A 27044-nucleotide genomic window follows, 5' to 3' on the forward strand; every position below is an offset into this window, starting at 1 on the left:
GGGAGTCAGAGCAGGACCCACAGTTTGGCAGATGTGAACCAGATGTAGACAGCTGTTCAAGGCACATGCTGCAGCACCGCTATGTTGTGGCACTGGCTTTGCCTATGGCTTTCACTTTAAGGATGTGGTGTCCAGAGCAGGGTGTGTCCAGACACAGAACTCCTCATGCCCACCCGGGCCCATAGAGAGGCAGGTGTGCAGGTGCGTGACATCATGCAGTTCCTCCTGCCGAGGCTTTCCTGGAACAGCCCTGCAAAGTGTCCTGGCAGGAAAAGGCTGCCCAGTCACTCCAATCTGGATCCTCAAAAAAGCTGTGGGAGCAGACTGGGGACAAAACAAGTGAAAATTGACTTCTCTGCAATGGCCTCCAAGAGCCCAAAGTGTTGCTGTTGCTCTGACAACTGTGTGACAGTTAAGATTTTTGCTATTCCTCCCTCAGCCAAAGAAATTAGTGCAGGAGCTCATCTGGGGCATACTGGTTTCCATCCCACATTCTCTTTTTGCACTCTCCAAGAAGGCATTTTAAAATTTTTTATTGACACAGAACTATATATTTATGGGGCATAGCATGGCATTTCAGTAAATGTATATAGTGTGTAATATAAGATCCAGGTGGTTGGCATGCTTACCACCTGGAGCATTATTTCTTCATGTTGGAAACATCTAAAATCCTTCCTACTAGCTGTTTTGAACTATTACTTGTTGTCAACTGTAACAGTTGTTGCCCCACAGTGCTAAAGACCATTAAAAATTATTCCTCCAGCTGGGCATGGTGGCACACTCCTGTAATCCTAGCACTTGGGAGGCTGAGGCAGAAGGATTGCTGCCAGTTAGAGGCCACCCTGGGCTGCATAGTGAGACCGTCTCAAAAAAATATTATTCCTTCTACTTAGCTGTACTCTGTGCCTGTTCACAGTCCTTTCTTAGGACACAGAAATTTTGAAGCTTTGACTGTCTCTTTTCTCATTCTTGCTCCTGTTTTTCTTACTCTCCTTTATTTAGTTTTGAGGGGGTGGTGGAACATAACTGAATGGTACTTAACCAAATGTTCAGCACAAGCACATGCCCATAGCAACACCACGTTCCTCTGGCCATGAGATCTGGTGCCTTTCTGCTTCATCAGAACCAGGATCCATAGGACTCAGATTTTTTTTCTCAAAGGGAATCTATTTACAGATTGACTCCTCTGTGAATAAGCATTCTAGTAGACTTCTCTGGAACAAGTACAGGGTATGGTGCCTTCTTTATCCACATAACTGAGTAGTGGGCTGGATGCCAGATAAACTCACTTAGATGCCTGGCTCTCTATAATGAGTTAAACAGTCATCAAGTAATACTTTATGCTGGGCCTGGTGGTACACACCTGAACTCTGGCAGGCTGAGGAAGGAAGATCGCAAGTTGGTTCCCAGACCAGCCAACTTAGTAACTTAGCAAGACCCTGCCACAAAAGAAAAAAAGAGCTGGGGATGTAGCTCAGTACAGATGCCCTGGGTTCAATCCCTAGACTACAAAATAGTCATAACAACAACAATAATAGTGATAATACTTCATGTGAAATCCATGAACTGTAGAGAATAAATGTGCAAGTAAGTTTTTTTCTAACAAAACCTTTCTTGTGTGGTGTGTTTGTGTGGTGCTGGGGACTGAACCCAGGGCCTTGGTCATGCTAGGTGCATGCTCTTCCATTGAGCTGCACTCTCAGCTCCCAGCCTTTATCTTTAATTGCCTCTCATAAGCTATTATGGATGGAGGTGTTCTGAAATGACATCTTCATTGTATGCAGAATTCACAGGTAATGGTTGTGCTGTGCCCTGAAGGTGCAGGCTTTTTGGAAGGGGAGGACAGGCACTGAGGCCTGTCACACATGGGTGTGTGGAGTGCTGAGCATGTAGCCATCAGAGCACTGGTTTACTTAACCAGATTCTCTGCATGGCAGGTTCTCAGCAGATCTCTGGTAACAGGGAGGGTGATAATGAAGAACAGCAAAAGCATAGAAAGCTGTGCAGGGAGGGCTGTGGAGGGGCCAGTTACCTGAGCAGCCTTCCATGCTACACTGGTAGTTCTCCTGTCTGTGTTACATGGCTTTGTCACCTAACTGGTGATGAAATTTCTGGCTGCTGGTGAAAAGGTGCCTTCTTGGGCCCTAGGGTTCTTGGCAAGTTATTGATTCTAAGAAGCTCTGGCCAGGGAAGGCCAAGAGCCAGCTCTGAAAGAAGAGACTCTAAGAGGGCAGAGGTCCTTCTAAGAGGGAAATGCAGGTAATGTTGATGGGAATTATATAAGCATCTTCTCAAGCTGCCTAGAGAATCTTTCCTATTTGGTCTTCTTGGCATTGGAGCTTCCTGGGTGTACTTCTATTTAGAGCACTCAATACTTTCCAGGCCACTTGGCTTCCCTGGAACTCACTACACCCTTAGGAGGAAAGACATGCCACAGCCCAGAGGAGAAACACAGGATGGAGACTGGCTCCTGACTCAGGGGTGTCCACTGGAATATGCACCCATGAGAATCACAGAGCCTCTAGAGCCTGATGCAGAAAAGCCAAGAAGTGGGGTTCTGAAAGAGGCAGGAGGAAGGGCAGGTTGGTGTGGGGGCCTAGGTGCAGGAAGGCCTGCTCTCACTGCAAGGTTACAGGGGCTTGGCTGGCTGGCTTGTACTGGGGGCTCAGGAAAGGTGGTGTCTGTCCTGATCCTACATACCAGAAACTAAAAGATGCAGGAGTAATTGTCCAATTATCACCAGTTCCCTCACCTAGGGCAGCTGCTTCTCACCCTGTGGGCACTCACTGCTGCCTCTGAGCTCCAAAAGAAGCAACAATCAACAATTACCAAACACAGAAGTTATTGAAGCAACCAGCCCTGGAGGATTTGGCTTGCTCTAAATTACACACTCCTTTGTATTTTCTAGGAAGACATGAGTGTTTTGTTCAAATTGTGATACATGGGAAACCCAAACCATCTGACCTGGGGAGATGGTTTCAAATCTGAGTGCCAAAGGAGTGAGTGTAGTATTTACATGCATGTATATAGGTGTGTACATGTTACACATGAAGATTGTGGTTGTGATGCATGGTTGTGCATGTTGCACAGATGTAACGTGTACTAAGTACTGCTAGGTGCCAGGCAGTGTCTCAGACCATAGGATGCATATATGCAAGACTGTCCTGCCTGCTGAGAGCAGGCCATCCAGGAGCAGGATTGTGTGAGGCACCTGTCTTCCTCTGTGTGCCTTGAGAAGGGTGGGAAGGAGGTACAGGGCCTTACTCTTTCTCTGTTCCTCATGCATACTTGTGCCTGGCTCTCCATATTATCCAGACCATGCCAGGTGAATTAACAAATGCAGAAGTTGATCATCCTCAGTGCCCACAAGTACTTTTCTCTTCTAGCATCTTCCCCTCCAGTCTGCCCCAGATGCCTATGGCTTGGCATGGGCCTGTCTGATCCTCCCTTCCCATCTGACTTTACTAGGCTGGACTGTCTTTCCTGTCATCCATCCTGAGGTCATTCTCAGCCCGAGGGCTTTTTCTGAGAGGATAAGGCTGAAGTAGGAGGTGCCTGTCAGTCTTTGGAAGACTTTTTTCCACAACACCCTGGCCTTGTGGCGATGTTAGTGCTACTGGTGCATTCAATGGTCAGGGGAGAGGTAGGCATGGCTCCCAATGGAGAAAATGGGTCTCCCGACACCTGTGGACACCAGCCAGGCCACAGCTGCAGGTTCCTCTTGGGTCTATCTGCTCCTCACATGGCTCTCAGGGCCTTAAGGTGTTAGGGTCCCCTCTGTGCACCTCCACGACAGTGAGCAGGGGACCAAGGCAACTTCTGGACCATCCTGCTGAGAGCAGATGAAGACCAACTAGAAGGCAGACAGATAAAAGTAGAAAGCCACAGAACTGTCATTCAAGCTGGGCTTTAAGCAAAAAGGGAGCACTGTCAGTCATGAGGCCAGCACAGTAGTGGCAAGCAAAATTATTCCAGCTGACCCCGGATCTGGGTCACTGAAGAATAGAAGATGTGCCTCCTCAAGCTATGCTCTCCCTCCTTACACCTCATGGAACCCAGGGCCACCCATGACCATGCCTCCATGGAGCCAGTCTGACTTAATCTCCGAGTGTGTCTTCCCCAATCTCCTGTGACATCCTGGGCCTGACCTGCCTCTCAACTCCCAGCACCAGGGAAGAGCCCAATGCCTGTCAGTGTCCCACATGCCTTATGCACACCCTCACTGGGCTGGACAGCCACCTGGCTCAGGTCTCCCTAGGACGGGCAGGAGCATTTCAGAGTCCCCTGGGACATTGCTGCCATGTTGCTCCACACTGCAAGGCCACCTGGAGGCCAGTACCTCCAAAGAAGCTTTCCTCTCTTCCCTCCACTGTCATCCTGAAGCCACAGCACCAGGGGCTCAGCCCTCACCTACTCAACACCTTCCACTTCCACATAAGTCCTCCTGTCTTGGGAGATTTGCAGGCCCCACTTGAGCAGCCAGGGGAGCTACCTCCTCCCTGGTTGGAGCCAGAGTTTGAACCTTCCAGGACCTAGACCTTTGAAGGCAAGCTTTCTGAGTTTGTTTCATTTTGTTTTTTGTGTTTCAAGTTTTGTCACACACCCTTGACTCCTTCCCTCCCAGACGGCTGGTCACTTTGGAACCTCAGGTGCCCAATGAAACAGGGACCCAAGTCAGGAATTCTGAGCCACACCTGAGGAGAGGGTGGGGGATTTGAAGGTGTCAGGGAGCCTTATATGCCTTCCGATCCCCTGTACATTTGAGAGCTTGAGGGTTATTTGAAGAACTGGGCCAGAACAGGACATCAGACAGATGGATTGGGCTGAAGCTTCAGGTGTAAGGGAGGCACAGTCTCTGAACACACCCTGATCATCCTCTAAATACATGGTATCCGCACATGTTTATACACTTACCCACCAAAGTACCCCCACACAGGCACACATGGGTGGTGTGTATACAGGTACCAAGGATGTACACACACCTGACATCCCCGTTCCCTGGTGCCTTCAGCAATATGGTCATACTCCTAGGTGCACACCCTACATTGGCATATGTATAGTGCTGGCAGGTGTGCGCACTCACACACACAATCACCATAGAGTTATCACCCATATGTGAATACCTGCCTCTGCCCCATGTCTTCTGGGCATCCTCCCCATCCCTGCAGCGCTCTTTCTGACCCAGGATTCAGAGAACTGGGCTTGTCCTGGAAATCTGTGTGTTCAGCCCTCTCAGCTGTAGTCTTTCTCACCTTACAAGACAGGGGTAGGATTGGCCATGACTGAGCTGTCTGTGTGGACAGAAGAGACCGGGCATGTGAGCTCTGAAACCACATCCTGTCTGCTGCAGGTTTGACACAGGAGTTTTTATAGAGCCAGTAAAGAGGCCAGGTGGTGCTCACAGGCACAAAGCATTGCTCAGATGATCGTGGTCGGTGAGAGAGGAACCCTCAGTATGGATCCGCCTGGCTAGGGTTCAAATCCTGGCTGCACTATTTCTGGTTGCTTTTATGAGTGAGCAGATGACCTGATCCTTCAGAGCTGCATTCACTGTGAAGTAGCAGCTGGAGGGCAGCCTTATTAGTAATCGGAACCCCGGGACAAGCCCTCCCCAAAGTCATGGGCCACGCTTTCGGGCCAGAAGACCTGTGGCGAGGTCCCAGGGTATCCCGGAGTAACCCCAAAGCCATCTATCTATGCACCGGATCAGTCCGGCTCTTCCAGGACCCAAGAGGGCGTCGGCTCGCTCCGTCACGCAGGGCCCGCCCAATGGCCTCCCGCCTGGGCGCCGCGCACGCTCTGGCTGCGGGCTGTGCCAGCGGGAGGAGCTGCGTGCGCTCCGCCCTCCCTCCCCAACGCTGCGGCCGCGCTCAGCTCTCAGAGCCAGGAGCGGGCGCCATGGCTCGGGTGCCGCCGCCCCGGCGCGGCCCTACAACGCCCGGGAGCGCCCTGCGCGCCGTGCTGCGTTGCAACCTGCCCCCTGGTGCCCAGCGTGTGGTGGTCTCCTTGGTGCTGGTGTTGCTCGTCCTCATCAACGTTGTGCTGATCTTCCTGCTGGCCTTCCGCTGAGCTGGCTGTCGGCCCACGCAGCGGAGACTACGCTGGGTGAGTGGCCCAGAGCTCCAGCCGCTGTCACCCACAGCCCCACACAGCACGGAAAGGGGAGACCTCCCACCACCCATGTGCTCACTCGGGTGCCACCATGCGGGAGCCCCCGGGGCGTGGTGACACACGTGCGCGGGGGTCCTTCTGTCTGTCCTCTGTGCCATGGGAGCAAGGGTATGGCGCATTTCCTTGTGTAACTGAGGATGCAGAGGCAGCTGGGGCTGGCTGGGAAATGTGTCTGTGCATGTGACTGCAAGGTGAGCAGAGCTGGGAATGCACCTGTGCGGGTCGAGTAAGGTCTGTGGGAGATGCCCAGGGTCCTCGGATGTTACCCGCAGCCGCTTTCCCTATTTCAGCCTCCTTAGGGCCAGATCCCTCTGAACACACTCCCTGCACCAGTGTGGAGGCCACCCTAGCATTCTTAAATTAGTGGACCCACCGCCCCCTGCATGTGAGAGAAGAAGGAGCTGGCAAAATGGGAATGGTGGCAGTGGTCAGTCATCAGGGGCGGTTTGAGGCAATCTGGCAGCTTCGCCCTCCCTGGGGCTGGTCAAAGCCATGGACACAGGGAGGGATTCTGTCTCGGTCTTCCCCTTAACCCTCTAGTCACCACACCTTACCCCCATAAACATCCCAGGCTATCGGGCTTGATTCTTGGCTTAAGGTGCAGCTGCACCCAAGATAGAGCACCAGGAGAAGCCTCTGCCAGGAAGCCTGCCCAGTTCCTGTGCAGGTGAAGCAGTTTCTGATGTCTTAGGAAATGTGTCTCTATCTCCTGAAGCATTATGGTGACATCACAGGTAGTTGTTGCTACTACTGAGTCAGGAATGGGAGACACAGGGAGGTCAGAGAACTTGCTCGTGGCTATGTGTGTATCTGGTATCTTCTGGGCCATGCATGGTTCCAGGACAAGGACACAACAAAGGTGACAAACACCTCCTTCCTATCTCCACCTCAAGGGCTTCCAGGTGACTCAGCAAGACAGCCTGGGAACTTGTCCCTGACGGCACCCAGAACCTGGTCCCTGTGAAGCCCTGCCTCCTGGCCCACACCTTCCATTGCTTCCCCAGCAGCTGTGTAGGAAATGGCCCCTGGAGGACTGCAGCACAGCGGGATGGCAGCAGAGCACCAGGCTAGAGGGACTTGTTGAATGAATCAGGGATCAGAGGGAGATGCTCCACCTGATTAATATACAGCAGGATCCATCTAGGACGAGTCAGTGGGCAGCCCTGCTGGGCTGAGTGTGTGACTTCCTTCCCCCAGATCTGTGCCTGTGCTTACAGACCCTGTATCAATGTGGTTCCTTGCACGTTCTCATTGGCTCACCCACACCACCAGGAGGGCCCACCTCCTTTCTCTTGAGCCACATCCTTCAGTGCCTCACATGGCAGCCTGCTGGGGGAGGTGTGTCAGCTCCATAGGTACAGCAGGCTGGACCCTCTCACATGGTCTAGCTGAATCCTCCTGGTTCATCTCATCGGTGTGGCCATGTGACCACCTGCAGGTTGTCATCATAGCTGGGAGTGAGGACAGAGGTCCAAGGTCTGCTTCTCCTGGGCATATTCCAGTGCTCTGTGCCCAGGGTACCTGTCTGGACTTCTAAAAAGCCACCAAACCATGAGTATACACATGCACACAGACTTGTTTAGAGTAGTTGTCGCCCTTAGGAAAGAGTAAGAGCCAGTGATTGGGCCTTCCCAAACCTTTGTGGAGGAAAGCCCTGGCCCCTTACCCTGCCACATGAGCACAGAAGCCTCTTAGGTAGCAACTGGGTCTGAGATGGAGGCTCAAGCAGTCCCACCTGAAGTGCAGCCCTGCTCTCAGCCTCTGTGTCGATGTGAGGATTTGCATGTACACTGCCCTAGGAGCACCCAGGGAAATCAGGGATGGAGAGCTCACAAGGTGTAGAGGCAACTCGGTGGAGTGCCTGCCAAGTGACACACAGATCACTGGCTGACTGCTGTGCCAGGTTGGTGGCTGGGACAGGCAGCTCCAACACTCAGTCTCATCAGAGAGGGGTATTTGCAGCTCTCAGCCCACCCCTTTTCTCCTGTCCTGAAACCACTGGAGCAGGAAAGGAGCCCACATTACAGGAAAGCAGCTGACAGCCCAATCAGAAACAGAGTTCCAGGTGCAAGGGCTGCCGAAGAGGGCCAAGGAGGAGCAGGCTCAAGCCAGTACACTACAAAGGGAAGTTTATCAGTGATTTGAGCAGAGGCATTAGTACCCAGATTTGAAAGCTAAGGGGCTCAGTCAGGAGTGAGGAAGGAGTGGCCTAGCTCTGAGGGAGGGACTTGAGGATAGTCAAGAGTCTAGGTCAAGTCCGCCTCAAACTCCATCACTGTGCTCTGGACAGTCTAGACGTGCCCAGGGCACAGCTGTGCTCCAAAATAGCTGCTGGCTAGGAGGAAACCTGTCAGCCCCTCTGTGAAGTGTGTCAAGATCCCCTCTTCCCAGGGTTGCTGAAGGTAGGGACAGAGGGCAAGGAGGGCCTCAACCTGAAGCCCAGGGCAACCTTGCCCCACTGACCCACCTGCTGTGGCTCTCTCCACAGCTCATCAGCGATGGCAGTGTGGTCTGTGCTGAAGCACTCTGGGACCATGTCACCATGGACGACCAGGAGCTGGGCTTCAAAGCTGGGGACGTCATTGAAGTGATGGATGCCACCAACAGAGAGTGGTGGTGGGGCCGTGTCACCGATGGCGAGGGGTGGTTTCCAGCCAACTTCGTGAGGGTATGGTCCCAGGCTCAAAAGGAGCCACCTGGGGAAATCTATGCTCAGAATAGCTCTGGAGTCCCAGGTTCTGGGCATGGACCTCACCCTCTCCACAGTGCTGGGACCTGGTGCCTTGGGCTGCATGGGTGGGTGTCCCAGAACTATGACATAGCTTTCTTCCTCCCACAGAGCCACCAGCACCTCCTCCATCCCCTGACCCATCCTCCTCCTGGAGAGCTCTTAGGCCAGAGGGAACAGTCCAAGTGACTGTGGAGGCAGATAACACCTGCCAAGTAGAGTGGTGTATGTGAGAGTACCACACACCATGAACAGATGCCATCTTGGTTAACACCCACACACCCCTGGGAGGTGGTGGGACTCTGGGAAAGCTGAGACACACACAAGTAAAGTCATCAACCGAGGCGTTCACAGGGAGAGGACCCAGGTCCCACCTAAGGTGCTCAGTCTCCAAAAGGCCAGACTGGGGCAGCTGGCAGGGAGAGCCCAGACCCTGGCATTCAGCTGTTTCTCCTGCCCCAGGCTTCCTGGGTAAACTGTCCCCTCCAGTCCCCAAGCCTTTTCCTGAATTTACAGGTTAGAGAGCAGCAAGACCATGCCACCATGCCCCGGCACCACAGCCCCTAGGTGGTCCAGTATGAGCAGACTGTGGTTCTGAAAGTCCTAGCACGTGTTCCAGGGACCATGTTGAACATAAGCAAAGGCTACAGAAAGCAGGGAACCTGGGGCCTGCCAAGGGGGCCAGGGTGGTCTATGAACAGCGGTGACATAAGGCACTGTCCCACTGCCCACCCTGTACAAGCTGTGATGCAGCTGCAGGGAGCACCCTAGGCCACTATGTTCCCCTTGGGTGGCCCAGCCTCAGCTCCGCACAGCCACTGTGCAGTGTGCAGGGTTGTAGGGCTGACTGGCCTCCTATTGCCTGCAGCTGCGGGTGAACCAAGATGAGCCCACAGAAGACGAGGCCCCGAGGGGCTGCAATGGCGAGGCAGAGGACGGTGGAGCCGAGGCACAGAGCAGCAAGGACCAGATGCGGACCAATGTCATCAACGAGATCCTCAGTACTGAGCGGGACTATATCAAGCACCTGCGAGACATCTGTGAGGTGAGGGGAGGCCCTGCCCAGCTAAGCCATGGCAGGGTGGAGTGAGCCCTGAGCCCTGAGCCCTGACCACACCTCACCCTCAGGGCTACATCAGGCAGTGCCGAAAACGGGCAGACATGTTCAGTGAGGAACAGCTGCGCACCATCTTCGGCAACATCGAGGACATCTACTGCTGCCAGAAGGCATTCGTGAAGGCCCTGGAGCAGAAGTTCAACAGTGAGCGCCCACACTTGAGCGAGCTGGGCGCCTGCTTCCTGGAGCATGTGAGCACTGGCTCCCCACGTGGACTCCTAAGCCTGCCTGCCAGTCTCATCTGTCTGCTGGGGCCCTGCCCTCTTCCCCACTCACCCCAACCCCTGCTTATTCTCGCGCCCCTTTGCTCTTGGCTCCCTGCTGCATCCCAAGCCACTTGCTACTCCCTTCCCAGAAACTTCCAAACATCTCTGTGCACCTTCTGCCTTCCCAGCTGCCCTCAGCAGTTTCAGGAGGGTCTCCTGCTTCTGGGGGCGAAGCAAGTCAGGGAAGGCTCTCAGGAGCAGAAGTCTTGGACATTAGCCTAGGAGGGATCTGCTTTGGGCAGAGAAGAGGGAATAAGGGCTGGACCACCTGTTGAGAGCTGGGATCTGTTGCATTAGATTCTAGGGTTCTTTACACAGTGGGCAAACTGAAATTTGTGTGGCATTTACAGCCAACATCCACTCAGGGTGCAAGTGGTGCTATACCAGTTTCCACTGCCTGGCTGGTCTACCTGGCACTCCTTTCACTCTCGCATGACAGGGCAGGCACAGCTGAGTGGGGCTGAGCAAAGCATATCTCGTCCATCCCTGACCACTATTGCCTTCTGGCCTTGACAGCCCTGCCTTACTAGCACCACTGATTTCATTTTTTTGTAAATTGACACAGTTCAAATATCTAAGGGCCTTATTGATAAAGTTGGGAGCAACAGAGTGGGCACACATGTCCTCCAAGGTTTTCCCATCTGTGGGTGACTCCACGTAGCTCATGCCCCATCACCAACTAGGTACGTGGAGCTTGGGTCCCTGAGCCTGGCTCCTGAATGGAATACAGAGGCCTTGGCTCTCCCAGATGGGTAGCCAGTTGCCTGGGAAGTGGAGACAGCTACCTTAACCCACAACTGTTCCCTCTACCACCCAGCAAGGAGACTTCCAGATCTACTCCGAATACTGCAACAACCACCCCAACGCCTGTGTGGAGCTCTCAAGGCTCACCAAACTCAGCAAATATGTGTACTTCTTTGAGGCCTGCCGACTGCTGCAGAAGATGATTGATATCTCTTTGGATGGCTTCCTGCTGACACCAGTGCAGAAGATCTGCAAGTACCCCTTGCAGCTGGCCGAGCTGCTTAAATACACACCCCCCCAACACAGGTATGAGGTGCTGGGGCCCTGCACTCTTCCGTCCAGCTTTTGACCATTTGCAGTGTTCCAGGTACTGCTGTAGTCACAGGGCCCCACCCCCAAGCTGGCACTATAATGGGGGAGGAGACATCGATAGGTTAGAGAGCTCTGTGCTATACCTGGCATTTCTGGTCAAGAGGCACAGCCCCAGAGGGAGCCCTACCAGGCAGGCTTCAGGAGACACCTACAGCTCTCTACTCACCAGACTACAGCACCCTTCCATCTCTGTTCTGCCCAGGGACTTCAAGGATGTTGAAGCTGCCTTGCATGCCATGAAGAATGTGGCCCAGCTCATCAATGAACGGAAACGGAGACTTGAAAACATCGACAAGATTGCTCAGTGGCAGAGCTCCATAGAGGACTGGGAGGTGAGGGCCTCAGAGCCTAGAAAATACCATGGGGTCCTGGCCTGAAAACTGTGCTCACCTCTGAAAAGTCTAGGAGGGAGCAGAAGCAGAGAGCCAGGCTCCTGGGAGCTAGCGGATACTCATGGTGAAAAAGCAGGTTCTTATGTGCAGTTGTGGGGACTTTGGTGCTACCTCCCAGAGCCAGACTTGGGCACTGGTGGCCTTCTGGCCTGTGTGAGATTCGATATTCTTTCCCACCAGCTGCCATCCATCCTCTAACAGAGGAAGGATGTTTCTCAGAAGCATCAGTCTGTTCCTCTGCCCTCAGGGACAAGCTCGATCCCCGGGATTCAGTCAACTTCTGGTACTCCTAACACTAGGGTTCTGCCCATCAACATAACCAAAAATGGACTGCCTCCTGACTCTGATTTTCTGGCTTGCCCATTCCCTATGTATCTTTCTAAGGCAACACCAAGCCATGAGCTAATGATGACATTCCTGTTCTCCAGGGACAGGGGACTCTGCCCCTCTACCACCTACCAATATGCCTCCTTGTGAGGCTCCAGATCCACATGGTGCCACTGTCAAGTACTGTAGAAGATGTCATGAAAGGAAATTACCTGAAAATCAATCATAATCAGCCACAGACCACTATAAAAATACATTCCTGGGCTCGACCCTTGACAATAAGTCCGCATCCCTGCGGTGGGACTTGACAGCATGGTCTACTGGTTCTGAGGCCCAGCCCAGGCTAAGGACCTGTATGAGCTCAGTCATCCCAACTGGATGGCTGCCAGCAGCCCCAGGCACAGGGCTTAGTCTGAAACTTTGAAACTCTGATGGTAGAACTCAGGTCCTAAAATATATTTAAGCTGGGAGAACAGCTTCCTTAAGACCTCTATTAGACTCCAGAGGTGAATTTCAGCTCAATTTTTCTTTAGAGCAGCACTGTCCAATCAAAAGATCATGCGAGGCCCAGGGATTTAGCTCAATGATGCCACCACCACCTGCCTCAAAAGCGCAAGGTCCCAAGTTCAATCCCCGATACCAAAAAAAAGATCATGTGAGCAATATACAGACTTCTATACTTCTACCACTATCTTAACAAAGGAAAACAAAAACAGGTGAAAGTGACTGTTACAATGTTTTGACTCAATAATATATCCAATCATTTCAACTTACACTCAGCATAAAATATGATTCATGAGGTATTTTACATTGTTTCACACTAAATCTTCAGTCAGTGTGTATTTTACCCTAGCACTGCATCTCAATATGGAGTGGACACACTTCCACTCTTCAAGAGCCACAGACTACAGTAGGTCCAGTTTGCAAGGCCAGCCAACCCCAGTCAAACCCACTCATCTCTCCTCCCCCTTCAGGACCCAGAGGACTTCCTGGGCTTCCAGAATGTCCCTTCCACTGGACTCAGTCAAGGAAGGCCGCCTGCAGGGGAAGGCACTACTCAGCCCACCACAGTGAAGGCAGAGTGTAGAGCCCAAGGTTGGGTGTTCTCAGCTCATGATTTTCCTTGGGGTCCCTCAGGGGGAAGATCTCTTGGTTAGGAGCTCGGAACTCATCTACTCGGGGGAGCTGACTCGTGTTACACAGCCTCAAGCCAAGAGCCAGCAGAGAATGTTTTTTCTCTTTGACCACCAGCTCATCTACTGTAAGAAGGTACCAGTTGCTGACCTGCTGGGCCAGCCCCAATTAAGACAGGTGGAGGGACTGAAGCTAAGGCATGGGGACAACTTCCCAAAGTAAAGGAGCCTGCCAGACCCTACACAGCCGTTCCTGGGACGCCTTAGGCCTGGGATGATGTGAGGGTAGCTCTTTCCAGGTGTGTCCAGGCCTAGTTGTGGACACCCTCATTCCTGAACTATCCCCTGCCTGCTTCTGAAGTTGCTGCCTCCCTTGTAAGCCTCTGCTTCCCTTTGCCAGCCCTGAGGTCCTCTGCTGCACCCATCTCGTCTTCCTCTAGCTTCTGCTTCTTTCAAATGTGGCCCAGAGGACCCATACTGGAAGCCTTACTTGTCCACTGTACTCTTCTCTGCTATTATGTATGGGGTGCTGCCTTAGTTTCTGTGGCTGTTACCTCACCAGACCACACACCTCAGAGAGGGCAGCTGGCCATCCTGGGTAGCACCAGGGTCAGCACCTGATGACTGGGGAAGGGGCTGGGCAGAGGGTGATGGGCCCAGGATACAGGCAGCAGATAAGAACCAGGACTCAGGATGGCATCTGGCAGGACCTACTCCGCCGAGACGTGCTGTACTACAAGGGCAGGCTGGACATGGACGGCCTGGAGGTGGTGGACCTAGAGGATGGGAAGGACCGAGACCTCCATGTGAACATCAAGAACGCCTTCCGTCTGCACTGCAGCATCTCGGGGGACAGCCACCTACTGTGTGCCAAGAAGGCTGAGCAGAAGCAGCGCTGGCTCAAGGCATTCTCCAGGGAGAGGGAGCAGGTGCGGCTGGACCAGGAGACAGGTGCGAAATCTTGCTAGGCCCTGCCCCATTCTGGCCCACCCAGACCTGCCAGGCTGCCAGGCAAGTCAGGACCATCATGAAGCAATGAGAGTGCATCTCAGACCCAAGCCCTCAAGCTTTGCCGAGGCCCCAAGAGCCTCTTGGTCCTAGCAGTAAGCACAGGCACTGCCATCCTCACCTCACCAGCAGAAATGGCCCTTCTCCAGGACATAGTCCGCTGGCTAGGCTGGGAACCACAGGCTCCCACAGACACACCGGAACACTGCTCAGAGACGGGGAAGCCCTCCCCGGGCAGCTCAAGCCCTGGGAGGTGGGTACCAGCTTCCAGAACACCCCCTGCCCCACGTAAGCAGGCTTCTCCCCAGTGCCTCTCTCCTGTTCGTAGGCCCTGGCATTACACTCAGCAGTGACTAGGTCAGCTTGTGACTAGGGAGAGCCTCCACTGCTCCAGAGAGGAAAAGAAACTAGACGTTGGGCAAGTGGGAGGGGGTGCATGGGGCTGAGCTGAGATGGAAGGCACAGGGGGGTGGTCTCAAGGGGCTCCATCCTCCGGCCTAGCAGAGCAGACTGACTAAGCAGGCTGGGGAATGGCCAGCCCGGCACCGTGGGACGACAACTGGGGCCCCAAAACAGCTTATGGAAGCATGTGGCCAAGGAAGGATGAAGGGGATCTTGTGTGTACCCTCTCCCCAGGTTTCTCCATCACTGAGATGCAGAGGAAGCAGGCCATGCTGAATGCCAACAAACAGCAGGCCACAGGGAAGCCCAAAGGTAAGTGGCTGGCAGTTCCAGCTTGGGCAGACCTGGACTGATTACATTCCCCTCTGACCCCTAAAGCAAAGCCACTAGACCCCTGGGTCCTCAGAGGTCCCCACTGCCCTCTCCAGGTGTGTTCCAAAGGCTGGCGATAAGGAGCCACCAGTGACAAAGACTAGGTCAGTTTACAGCTATTCTTGCTGTTGGCCTCTGTGACCTCCCCAGAATGGCACCATTAGTGACAGTGCTTACTTCCCCAGGTGGACAAGCACTGTCACAGCTGTCCAGGAAGGCATGCATCCTGTTTCTACAGATGAGAGCCAAGTGTCACATAACTTGGACACGGCCACTCACCATCCCCTCTTCAGACTGAAGTTAAGCCAGGCCCAGGTCAGAGGCTCCAAGATATGGTCAGGCCCTGGGGAAACAAGTACTGTGCAGCAAAACCACCACAAATGGGGGTGGGGGTATCCCTGCAGACCCCTGCAGTGGGCACCTCTGTCCTGTGCCACAAGATACCCATGACTCTGTTTCTCCCTGCCCAGCTGTCGGGAGGCCCTGCTACCTGACACGCCAGAAGCACCCAACACTGCCCATCAGCCGGCCCCGACAGCAGGTCTTGGTACTGGCAGAGCCCCGGCGGAAACCATCCACTTTCTGGCACAGCATTAGCAGACTGGCACCCTTCCGCAAATGAGCCAGCACTCACTTGACAGCACTTTGTGGACCTCTTCACCCTCAGCCCCCAGCTTTGCCTCCCCGAGGCCCACACCTGGCCCTTCTCTGCCTGTTTTGCAAACTGGGAGTGAACAGGGCTAAGCAAAGGAGTTGTTTGGTGTCCCCAGGCAGTGCCAGGTCTGTTCCCCTCTTGGATTTCATCCTTGCTGGTGCAGTGATGAGGCAGTGAAGAGACCAGGTGGAAGAGAGAGGCAGGGCTCCTGAACGCACAACCTGCACCTCCTGCAGCCTGCCCACCACCCATCCCGCTCTGCTTGCACTCTGAAGCTGGGGAACCATAGCTCAGACCGTCATACAGGCTGCCCTGCAGAAGGCGCTGGCCACTCCGGACTCTTCAGAAATCTAATCATCCCTAAGCCTATCTCTGGGCAGGAGAGGCTTACCCTATGGCCACCAGCCTCCTGCAACCCAGATTGTGTGTCCCTCTGCTCTCCAGTTCTTTCAGACCCCTAACCCAGTGGACAGGGCCAGGCCACTTGCAACCTCAGAAGGCAGGAATCAGGAATTCTCTGCCCCAAATGTCTGGCCCAGAGCTGCCCTTCTGCCTCCCAGCCCCTCTAGACGCTGCTGGCTGCTGGATACCTCTTTACATGTAATGTTGGGTGTGTGTTGTGAGAACAAAACCAAACAGTTAGCCACATAAGGATATTCATGTGACCACTTCACCTATAGCTGTGAGGTGGCTGCAGAATCAGTCCGTTTTGTTTGGATGTTGTTGTATTGTTTTTCTAAACACAGAAAAATAACTTTTGTTAGTGACACAGAAAGCCTTACCCTAGTGAGCATGAGAAGCCCTAAGAACTGAATTCTGTGGCCCAGGACCCAGGACTGACGCACCCAGCCCAAGTAGCAGTCTTACAGTGGGATGCCCACATCCTCGTGTTGGCATGGCACCCACAGGACTCAGCAGCACTCTTGCACTATGCCTTCTCCAAGCCAGTAACCACGTTAACTTCATAAAGAAACTTGGGAACAGTAACCTGATTGCCAGCCCTTGTTCTCTGTTGGTGTGTGTGTGCATTTTCTTCCACGTACATACCCATCTTTGCTTGCCTGCTATGCAGCATGTCCCCTAGCCTTTACTAAGGGGAGGACTGAGCCTAGAAGCAAGGGAGTGAAGAGGACTGCAGCCCCTAGAGCTGGCCAAGAGTGGGGCACAGCTTACACCCTTCCTCCCTGCCCTGGTCCCTACAGCCTAGAGACTGCCTCCCTTCCTCATTGCTCCCAGTTTTTTTGCTGGAACTGCCGAATGTAAATTTTGTTTTTCTGGGCCTCAACATCCTCCCTGCTGAATGGGAAGAGTCTTTCCCAGGAAGACCCCAGCCACAAAAGCCAGGAGAGAAGCCTGAGGCTGCTTCCCTCTGTGTTCCCATGGACAAACGGCCCCCAACCCCCATACATAAACCCCACTGCTTCCACAGCACCCCCTAACATAGCCAAGGTCCTTGGGGCTGAATACCATAACAGCTTGTTCCCCCAAACCCCTGGCAATCTCCTAATTTGCAAGAAGCTACAGTACCTCCCAATCAAACCAAATTATATCTGGACAAAACCCACATGGAAAAAAATCATGAAAAACACAATATGCAACACAAGTCAACCTTTATTGAAAACTGCAGTATTAATACATAACAATTTGTTACAATAAACGTGCCTTTAAGAATTTTAAATCTGAGCTCATCTACTCATCAGATTGCATAAAAAATTAAAATAGTATGAATTTACACCTAATTGAACTGGCTCAGAATGGATGGTCCATTCCTTTATATTGACATGTAAGTTCAATGCAGAGGTGAGGGATGCCTTTAACACTGGAAGACAATGCCGACTTAAGCTTTAAAAAAGTACCAAGAGAACAGTGTAAAAAACAGTATTTAAAAATCATTAAAAAAAAAAAAAGGACCCATTTTCTATCCGGCCACAGCCCATGCAGTTCCTTGGGGCCTTTCCTCCAAGCTGCCATCACCACAACCCGCCAGGAGCACAGTCTCTGATCTGGCCCACTCATCTGTTACTGCCCACCAGCCTGCATGAGGGCCCATGCTACACCCTGCCCAGGGAGCTGCCTGCTGTGCTGATCTGGGACAGCCCACCCTCCTGAAGTGCGTCAGAGCTCCCTGGATAGATATGCTCCTTTGTCTCATCATCCCAAATGACTAAACTGTTAGTCCTATGGACTAAAGCAAGGTTATCCCACAGGTTTTCCATTCTTCAAATGAACTCAGTCAGGAAGAGAGACAACCCTTAAAACATGCAAGATCAACTTCCCAGTTTATACCAAGACCATGCCACCCACCACCTCCAGTCCGCTCAGAAGTCTGACAGCCTTCGAGAAGCTCAGGCAGAACAGTAAGCAGCTGAAATATACACACAGACCTGGGAGGTATGCCCTCCCTAAGCCAACCACATTCCTACCAGACCCCCTTAGAAAGCACCAGAGAGAAGGACCAGTGGCTGCCCCACCTGCTGCTGCACCCAGGGGAGGTGCTGTGCTGCCCAGGCAGTGCCAGGCGAACTACAATTGGAGCAGCCAACTGTCAGCTGCCAGATGAGAGAAGGTGGCCCAATTGGTCACAGTAATACTGTATCTAAATGTTCAAAAAAAGACAGGTGAAGTCTGGATTTCCTTTGCAAAGTAGCCCAACATTTATACAACTGGGTCATGAAAGCCCATGAAAAGGACAAAGCTGCTGGATGTCAGTGCATTCCAAACTGCCTAAGAATGTATGTCCTTTCATTGACATGTCTTCCAAGAAAACTTGCAAATTGCTTCCTAGTCGCCTGTCACAGCAGGATGACACCATCAGATGGAGCAATGCACCGGGTACCTAGACAGCAGCCTGAAGCCCAACCCAGGTCCCTGCCACCTAAAAACACATTTGCATAGCACTCAGGAAAGGATTTCACAGAATAGCAACTGGTAGGCCATAACCATACCAACAAGAACATTCTTGGAAGGTGGTCCAAAACATACATAAAAAGTTCTGGAAGCACTTGCAAGCGTCTTAACATGACTGGCCCTGGCCCTGAGGGTGCCCTCACTTCTGAGTCAGGGAGCACAAAATGGGCTGGCTTTACAACACTCACTCAGCCTCCAACCAGCTCCAAACTACATTTCTATGAGCTGAGAGCAGCAGCAGCTACACAGCTGAAGAAGACAACTCCCAAGCCTCAGGGGAGAAGGTAGAGAATAAAAAAGTTTTAAATATCCATAATGATGCCCACATCTACAAGAACGAGGTCTTTTGCTTGTCTGTCTCAACTTCTCAAAGAACAATTAATTCAACTGAAGATCTCTCAAATCAGAAATGTCACACCTATAAAAAACAAAAGTCCTTGGAATGTTCCACAATATACTTAGGATACCAAACTATGCAGCTCTGTAACAGATTACTGACCCAAGTATTATTTCTTTAATTAGTTTTACTAGAACAGAATGCAACCTATGACAGTTTTATTACCATTAGTAAGACTAGATTCTTACCTGGTAGGTATTATCTACATTTCATAGATCTGATACCTGATGCCCTGATAGTTTCAAAACTGGAAAGATTTCCACAATACAGAAGTATCTGATAGTCTCTCAATTCAACCTTAAAAAAGGGAAAAAATTTAATTATCGGGAAGAAAAGTGTTCATATAGCTGATATAAATGGAGGTCAAGAGATGCAAAACTTCCTCCAACTCAGCACTTTTGAGAACACTCACCCTGTGTGTGCCAGTCTCACGTGGGCCTGGAGACAGCCCATGTAACCTCTTAGAACTTCCTCCTGATTGCAAATGATACTACCCCTCATGGGTATGCTTCTATTTTTGTGTGGGGCTTTTAGAAAAGCATACAATAAAATCATGTTCTCCTTGAATATTATCACTTAACTGGGAAAATGCCTTCTCCACCAGTTAGTTGAGTCCCTGGGACCCTTGGAACCTTCCAATATTGCAAACCATCCACTACCCAGATGGAATTACCAACACAGACTTGCAGAAATGAACACAACAGTGTGCCTAGGGGAAATGACACCACACACACACACACACACACACACACACACACACACACGGGTTAAGTGCTCAGGAAGCAATTTACTTATCAGTAAACATTCTATTTTAATGGACACTAGGAATAAGGAATCTTTTGTTTACAATGAGCCATGCAAAAGTATTCTCAAACTTATAAAATGTGAAAAAAGAAAATTATGACAAGTATTTCTTATAAAAAATAAGATTACTAAAGGCTCAGAGGTCAGGTGTTCCACCTGCCAGCCAGGCTGACTGCTAATGGAGCAAACTCCACCCCAGCGCCAGGGCCCTAACTGAGCTGCCAGAGACAAAAGCAGCACAGAATCCCCTCCCAACTGAAGACCACAGCACTTCAATAATGGAGTGGGAAAAAAGATGCACCCCACCCCACCCGACAGACCCCTGAAAAGGAACAAGTCTTTCTGCCTCTAACCCTCTGACCCTCACTGAGAACAGAAAGCCATTCCTGTCACTCAAAGTCAGCTTATTAGGAAAAACAAAACAAAAAACACCTCTTGATTTCTTATGTACAATGTTCAGATTTTAAACTCAAAATCTCTTCCATAATAGATACCAGTGGGCGGGCAAATGCATTCCACTGCTACCAGGCCCTTTGTGCTGTCTGCACATGGTTGGCACTGAGTGCCTTCAGCTGCAAGGAGAGGTGGTAGAAGACGCTCAAACCCCAGACTCAGTCAGCCCTGAGCGCCCTAACAGCTAGGAGTCCCCGAGCCAGACAAGAGGCAAGTTATCATCACATGGACAACCCAGGACAAGCTACATATTTCATTTTTACATCTGCAGACCAACTCATGACCTTGCCTCTCAATTCACGTGAGACATTTAAAAGTTTTGTTCCCTTTTAAGCATTCGTAAGTATACAACATTCTCCACAACACACAGATGAAATTTTTGCCCTTCTTTATGAGAGAAACAGCAATACCTAAGTGTTTTTAACTGACTCAAACATTTCTCAGGGAAAAGAAAATATGGAATGACTTTCTAAGCTAAAGGAGAGGACAATGCCTGCTCCAAATGGGGCTGTTTCTCTTTCACATACCTTCCATTCCAGGAAAATAATCTAGTTCTACACAGGATTTTTCTAATAAAGATATATTAAAAAATCCTTCTTTGTAAGAGATGTACAATGAAAATTTAGATGACAGAGAAAATTGCTTTGTTGATATGCAGACCACCCTCACCCCTAAGTGTCCTGGCCACATGGCTCTAATGTTTCATGATGATCTTTAAGCATGTCCCTGTTCCCCTGACCCCTCCAAGGATGAACAGAAAGAAGGGGACACCCCATGACTGGCTGCTCCTGAGCTACTGTAGCCTCCCTACTCTCTCCCTGTCCCTGTAGCTCCCTCTTGGTGCAGTCAGTGTCAAAGACACAGGCCACTGAAAACTAAAAGTCCAAGTCCCTAACTGGCTACCCACATCAACCCCAAAAGGCTGAAGAATCATCTAAGGTAGTTCAGATGCTCTATGAATTCACTTTAACACTCATTAACATTAAGACTGCATACATTACAACAGTGCATTAGTGATACAAGTTGTAAAATACATTTCCATTCCTTTGGGTTTTGCATATGATGGTTTTGCATCAGTCACTGCAGGTAGATTGAGCAAGCTTGGTTTTTGTGTTTTTTAACATGCATTCAACTAGATATGATTCAGAATAGATTAATACTCCCTTCTTATCATTACAGTTAGCTAAAAAATTGCCAAGCAGACCACAAAACAAGATTTATGACCAACCCACAGAGTTAGTTGGAGACTAATGGCGCTGGGACCTGCTGGGCCGGAACGTAGTTGTGTTTAGCTAAGTGTTGAGAGCATTAAGAAGAAAGTCTTGGTTGGAGGCACAAGGCCTGCAGCACCAGCTGTGGAACCTCAATGATGTGACTGCACAGCTCCATCCTCAAACCTGGAGAAGAACAGACACAAAGTCACATGGAGCATTTCTGGGATGCTGCTCAGAAAATGCCACAGTGAAGTCCAGGGATGCCAGAGGGCCACCATAGGCAAAGCAGGTGAATCTGGTACCCACCCACTACACAGGGACCAGACTTTCCCTCTTTTCCGCAGGTGGGAGGGGGGACACAAGCACACTCCAGGTGAGGATCAAGGTGCACAGTATAAGAAGTAAACACACCAGCCAGGCGTGGTGGCACACGCCTGTGATCGCATCACCCTGGAGACTGAGGCAGGAGAAGTGCTGTGAGTTTGAGGCCAGTATGAGCTACAAGTAAGTTCAAACCAGTCTGAACTACATAGTGAGACCTTGTCTTTAAACAAACACTCATAGTTTCCTTCTACTTTGTGAAGTCCCAATAAAAACAAAAGCATAAAACACTACATTGCTCTTAGCAATGGGTACATTTTTCTTATTGGTGCTTATAGGTTTGCCATTCTCCTCTGAGAAACACACTTTCACCAGGGACCCATCAGCTTTCATGGCTACTTACATTTGTCTGCAGGGTGATCACCACTGAGGGGGCACATAGCTGTAAGTGGGTGTTCCTGGAGCCCGGTATGTGGGCACAGTGACTGGGTGAGGGGCGACGGGAGTTGGCGAGTGAGCTGTCAACAGGGTACCTGCAAGAAAGAGCAGCACATGGCACACAAGGCAGGCATACACACTGCATGGCCAGCATCTGCACACAGCTCCACTACCTCTAAGAGATCCAGGGCCTGGCCTCTGTCCAGAGGGAGGCACAAAGGAGGGGGATGGTCTACACCAAGAGCAAGGATAGAACTCTGATTTGATTCTCCTGAGGAGTTAAACATGTATGACCACAGGTGGCTCCTATTGATAACATATTTGTAAAAAGGTCTGTGCCTCCCCTTCATAGAATATGCAAAATATTTTTATGAGTCAGATGATAAACCACGAAAGTTTAAAAATGATGCTGTTAACCTTAAAACAGGTGAGAAATTCTGATATATGCTACAACACAGCTGAAACATGAGGGCACAATGCTAAGTGAAAAAGGTAAAAAAGCCAGTGATAGATAAAACACTGTGATTCCACTGATACAAGTTATTTAACAGTTGTCAAATTCATAGACACAAAGCACAGAATGGTAGGTGCCAGAGGTAGAGGGCAGCAGAAAAGGGAAGTTTTGTTTAAGAGGTAAAGTAGTTTTAGATTTGCAAAAGGAAAAACATTGTGAATATACCTGCACGAGAGAACTGTACACTAAAAAATGGTTTAGATGGGCAGGGCAAAGAAACATGTGAAAAAGGGTTCCAAACTACATGAGCTTCCAAGCACACTGAGAGAAATCTATTTTTGCTGTACTGCAGAGGTTCAGTGACTGAGTCCACTCAAGGAAAAGCAGTACCTCAGTGCAGGGACTAACTCTCTGCTGCTTACACTCCCTCCTCCCAGGGGCTGAAGGCATGCATGCAGCTTCTGTCTGCACAGTCTTCTTGGCCTTGACAGGGTGGGAAAACCAAGTGAAATGGAGGGTCTGAGCAGAAGAAATACACTGTATCCTGGAATGCCTTTCTCTCTGGCACAATTCCCTTATTTTGAAGTAAAGCCTGGGAATAAAAGAATTATGGGGAACCAACTGTGTCTCATGTGGGCCCCACCCAAAAGACTAGCCAATCCCCAGACATTATCAGATGAAGTCCCCAGGGATTCTTTATGTCCATGGAGACATGCTGACCCTAGCCAAGTCTTAACTCCCCATGGTTTTTATTTTCCTGTTGTACAGGAAGCCTGGGGGAGTAAGGCAGATAAATACCAACATATTTCTACAGGCAACTATTACTTCTATTAACACAAGACCAGCTTTCCTAGATTTATGAAAACGTGTATTAATGCAGCTTGACCTAAAAATTCAGCTTGTGCTAACGGAAGTTCGGAGAGGTTCAGCCCGCACTACTGCATAATAGCCCACTAACAAATCAACTCCATCAAAATCAGTGTGCTGGGCTGGGGATTTAGCTCAGTGGTTCTGGCGCCTGCCTTGCGAGCATAAGGTCCCGAGTTCGATCCCCAGTACCAAAAAAAAAGTCAGTGTGCTATTCAGTTATGCTCCACAAGGGAGGTCACTTGGTTCATGGTTTGTTACTCTCCACCCCACACTCCCGTTTCCTCTCAACTTAAAGGAAACAGGGAAGGAGAGGAAGGAAAAGATAATTTGCTGCTTCTTGCCCCCTAAATTATGTGTAGCCATAAAACACTATACCCAAGGGTCAATATTCACAGGCTCTCCCCAACTTCACCCCACTCTCAAGCTTCCCCAGAAGACACAAACAGGAACAGACTCACCTGCTGACATGGCCATGGTGGTTCCAGCAACCATGCCCATGGTGACCCCACTGCCTCTTGGAGGAGGGATGGGAGCAGGATACACCGTTGCTGGCATGCCGTTGGGCTGCACCACCGTGGTGTGGTGGATGACGTGAGGGGGTGCTGCATACAGTGGCTGTGTGTAGTAGGTGCCTTGCTGTGGGGAGAACAGAGACAACTGCCACAGGGTGCCACAGCCATTGAGACCTGATGAAACCGACCCTTCCCACAGCATAGGGTGTCCCCAAGCATACCTGTGCATACGGGCTCTGCTGAGGGTAGGCACTTCGCACAGGGTACACGGCGGTCTGATAGGGGTTGGGGGAGGAGGAGTATGGTGGTACAGCCCCACTGGTGGGGGAGCAGGACACTTTGTATGGTGTGCCAGGAGTGTAACCTGGAACAGAAGGCAACGGCCCAAGTTTACCCTAGCCCGTGTGAGACATGGGGAAGGATGAGTGTGCAGGGAGGAGCCAGACGCATGTCAGCTCATGAATAACATGGTTAAGATCTGACACCACTGTAGCCCTGATCTTCACTGAGACCTGCCTCTGTTTGTTAGCTCTGTGTGCAACTGCAGTAGGGTTGGATTTTGGGATGGAGGAGAAAGTCCCAGAACATATGGTCACAAAAAACCAGGAAATAAACACTCGTCCTGTCCCACTGGAGTATAAATTGATATGGCCTTTGTAGTGTTCAATTTGTCATTAAAAATGCTTAAGTCTTTTAACCTCTAGAAATCTGCCTTAAAGAAATAAGCAAATATACACTAAGACTTAACTGTAAGCAGGGCCAAGGATTTAACTCAGTGGCGACACACCTGCCTCACAAGTGCAAGGTCCTGAGTTCAATCCCCAGCACCGAAAAAGAAAAAAAAAAAAAATTAATTGTAAGCATGTCTATCTCAACATTATTTACTGTAACAAGAACAAAGGGAGAGACTTGTCAAACAGGAATTGGCTCAGCACCCTATGGTAAAAGAAGTAAAGGGAGGAGATAAAGAGGTAAAGGAAGCAGGTTAAACACACACATTTGCTTTTGCTTCCACCAAAAATGATATTAAAATGACCATAAGGCAGATTGAGAAATTAAAAAAAAATAAACCTACATGGCCCAAGATTGGAAGCGAAGACAGTGTTTTGAAACCTAAAAAGCTGCAGTGGAAGATGACTTAGCTGACCAAAGAAAGCTGCACTTGCAGCCAGTAGTGAGGAATGTGGAGAAGCAGCCTGACACCAGAAAGCATCTTCCCAGCAACTGGAAAACTGCAGGCCACCAGCATGTTTTCAGCTGTTGAGGGTCCCTGGTGGGACGGAGGGGCCATGAGTGTACTGAGTAAACATTAGTGCCTGACTCCCCATGGCAACAGGGACAGAGATCTGCTCCCAGGGAAGACGGGTGAGGGCTTCTGGAATGCTATGATCACAGCAGCTTTGCTCATCTACCCAAAGCTGGAAATGGGCCTGAATGTCCACCATTCAGCTGAGGAACAGACAAGCTGTGGTGTGTGTCCTCACAACCAAATACCATTCACAATCAAAGGGTACAAACCGAGGACACACAAAACTACATGAATGAGTCTCAGAATCATTGTATCATATGAAAGAAAGCCAGAACGTTACATGCTGTGTGCATGACAGGAACCTCCAGGAAAGACAAATCTACAGTGACAGAAAACCCACAATTGGTGGCCACAGGCAGAGGGGTATGTGGGTCTTTCAAAGAGCAGTCACTTGGCTGTGGTGGCACTGTATAGCCCTATACAACTGTCCAAACATACCAAGCTACACATGGTAACAGATGGCTTCCAGTACATGTAAAGTCTACCCTGAACAGTCTGTAAGGCAGTCCATATCCCAGCTGATGCCAAAGGCATGGAGCATTCAGGCTGCCCATGGGTACCAGAAAGTGCACCATCTCCAGCCACAGACATGCTCACCACAGCACCCAGCAATGTAACTTCTAGATATTACCCCTACAAAAATGAAAGCACGAGTTCACAATGGGAATTGTAGAACATGTTCACCAATCTAATTCCTAAATGGAAAATAACCCAAATGTTTGCAAGGGAAAGGATACACTGTGACATATCCACACAAAAAGCCAGACCAGAGCAACACACACTGAATTACAGTATTTACATACTTAATAAGTAAACCCACCTATGGTAACAGAAATCAGAAAGAGGAGTGAGGGAAAGAAAACCTTCTGGGATGATACAAGTGTTCTGTATTTTGTTTTGGTACTGGGGACAGAACTCAGGACCTTGCGCTGTGAGGCAGTGACCTCACTGAGCTAAATCCTTGGCCCTTTTGTATTTTGTTTTGGGCAGTGATTCCATGAGAAGGAAATTCATCCAAATGCACAATTAACATAAGTGTTTCATACAAAATTACCCTTCAAGCTTAAAAAATAAACCGATGAGGCCAGGGATGTAGCTCAGCAGCACAGTTCTGCCTGGTAAGCGCGAGGCCCTGAGTTTAATTCCCGGTAACCCTCCAAAGAAATCAATTAATTAAAAAAAAAAACCAAGGATAAAAATTTTTAAGTTAAAAAATTTTTAATTATACTACTAGGCTGTATTTAGCAATGTACACATTTTTTAATTTAAAAGAGAGAAAGAGAATAAATGATTTTCAGGAAATCCACCCATATTAAATGGTCATTTTTTTAAGCCACAAGAAAGAAATTTTGCATTCCTCCCAGGGGCCAGGTCAGTTATGTTCTCTTGTTCGGCCATAGATACACATCAATTCCTAGAGGGCTTCTGAACCTCCATATGCTGAATGTCCAGGTTCATGAAGACCTTCCAATCTTGCTTTCTGAGGCATACCCAGAATGCCCCTTCATATACATCCTTCAGTCTGCGCAACAGCTGGCCCAGTGTTTGGCCACAAAGAAGATACTCAAGTCCATTTATCTGCATGCAATTTTGATCCTTTCACTCAAATGAAGGGACTCCCAACCTCCACTGATTGTTAACTGAAGTAAGAAAAGATCCTTTCAGGTTTCTGTATTAT

At 50.2% G+C, this 27044-nt stretch overlaps 3 protein-coding genes across 12 annotated transcripts in view; 2 read left to right on the forward strand and 1 right to left on the reverse strand.

Moving 5' to 3' along the window:
- Positions 1-16674, forward strand: part of Arhgef4 (Rho guanine nucleotide exchange factor 4) — a 224251-nt gene extending 207577 nt beyond the window's left edge. For 4 of the 6 annotated variants that reach the window (XM_087198742.1, XM_013076557.3, XM_087198739.1 and 1 more), the window contains 9 exons: positions 8660-8839; positions 9768-9944; positions 10028-10207; positions 11100-11332; positions 11601-11730; positions 13255-13386; positions 13958-14201; positions 14895-14972; positions 15503-16674. In XM_087198742.1, the coding sequence (XP_087054868.1) occupies positions 8660-8839; positions 9768-9944; positions 10028-10207; positions 11100-11332; positions 11601-11730; positions 13255-13386; positions 13958-14201; positions 14895-14972; positions 15503-15654 (1506 nt within the window). In that variant the 3' untranslated portion in view covers positions 15655-16674. Of the gene's footprint in view, positions 1-8659; positions 8840-9767; positions 9945-10027; positions 10208-11099; positions 11333-11600; positions 11731-13254; positions 13387-13957; positions 14202-14894; positions 14973-15502 lie in introns of those variants that run through there. The other 2 variants (XM_087198717.1, XM_087198721.1) reach the window with 2 other exon arrangements.
- Positions 17-16674, forward strand: Smim39 (small integral membrane protein 39). Its single transcript, XM_087198772.1, has 4 exons — positions 17-6105; positions 8660-8839; positions 14895-14972; positions 15503-16674. Exon 1 carries the CDS (start codon positions 5620-5622, stop codon positions 6067-6069), a length of 450 nt encoding a protein of 149 aa, XP_087054898.1. The 5' UTR covers positions 17-5619; the 3' UTR covers positions 6070-6105; positions 8660-8839; positions 14895-14972; positions 15503-16674.
- Positions 16675-17280: 606 nt separating this feature from the next.
- Fam168b (family with sequence similarity 168 member B) overlaps positions 17281-27044 on the reverse strand; it is a 38860-nt gene continuing 29096 nt past the window's right edge. For 3 of the 5 annotated variants that reach the window (XM_004836002.4, XM_021236350.2, XM_004836004.4), the window contains 4 exons: positions 24279-24421; positions 24004-24202; positions 22187-22316; positions 17281-21645 (listed from right to left, as the gene is read on the reverse strand). In XM_004836002.4, coding sequence (XP_004836059.1) covers positions 22204-22316; positions 24004-24202; positions 24279-24421 — 455 coding nt within the window. In that variant the 3' untranslated portion in view covers positions 17281-21645; positions 22187-22203. The remainder of the gene's footprint in view (positions 21646-22186; positions 22317-24003; positions 24203-24278; positions 24422-27044) is intronic. The other 2 variants (XM_004836003.4, XM_004836005.4) reach the window with 1 other exon arrangement.

Source organism: Heterocephalus glaber, unplaced genomic scaffold, assembly GCF_053883595.1.
Source record: "Heterocephalus glaber isolate CG9 unplaced genomic scaffold, H.glaber_assembly_v1.0 deba00000347, whole genome shotgun sequence".
NCBI lineage: Eukaryota > Metazoa > Chordata > Mammalia > Rodentia > Bathyergidae > Heterocephalus > Heterocephalus glaber.

Coding starts and splice junctions, on each gene's coding strand:
- Smim39 (XM_087198772.1), top strand. CDS start 5,620: ATGGGCCACGCTTTCGGGCCAGAAGACCTGTGGCGAGGTCCCAGGGTA.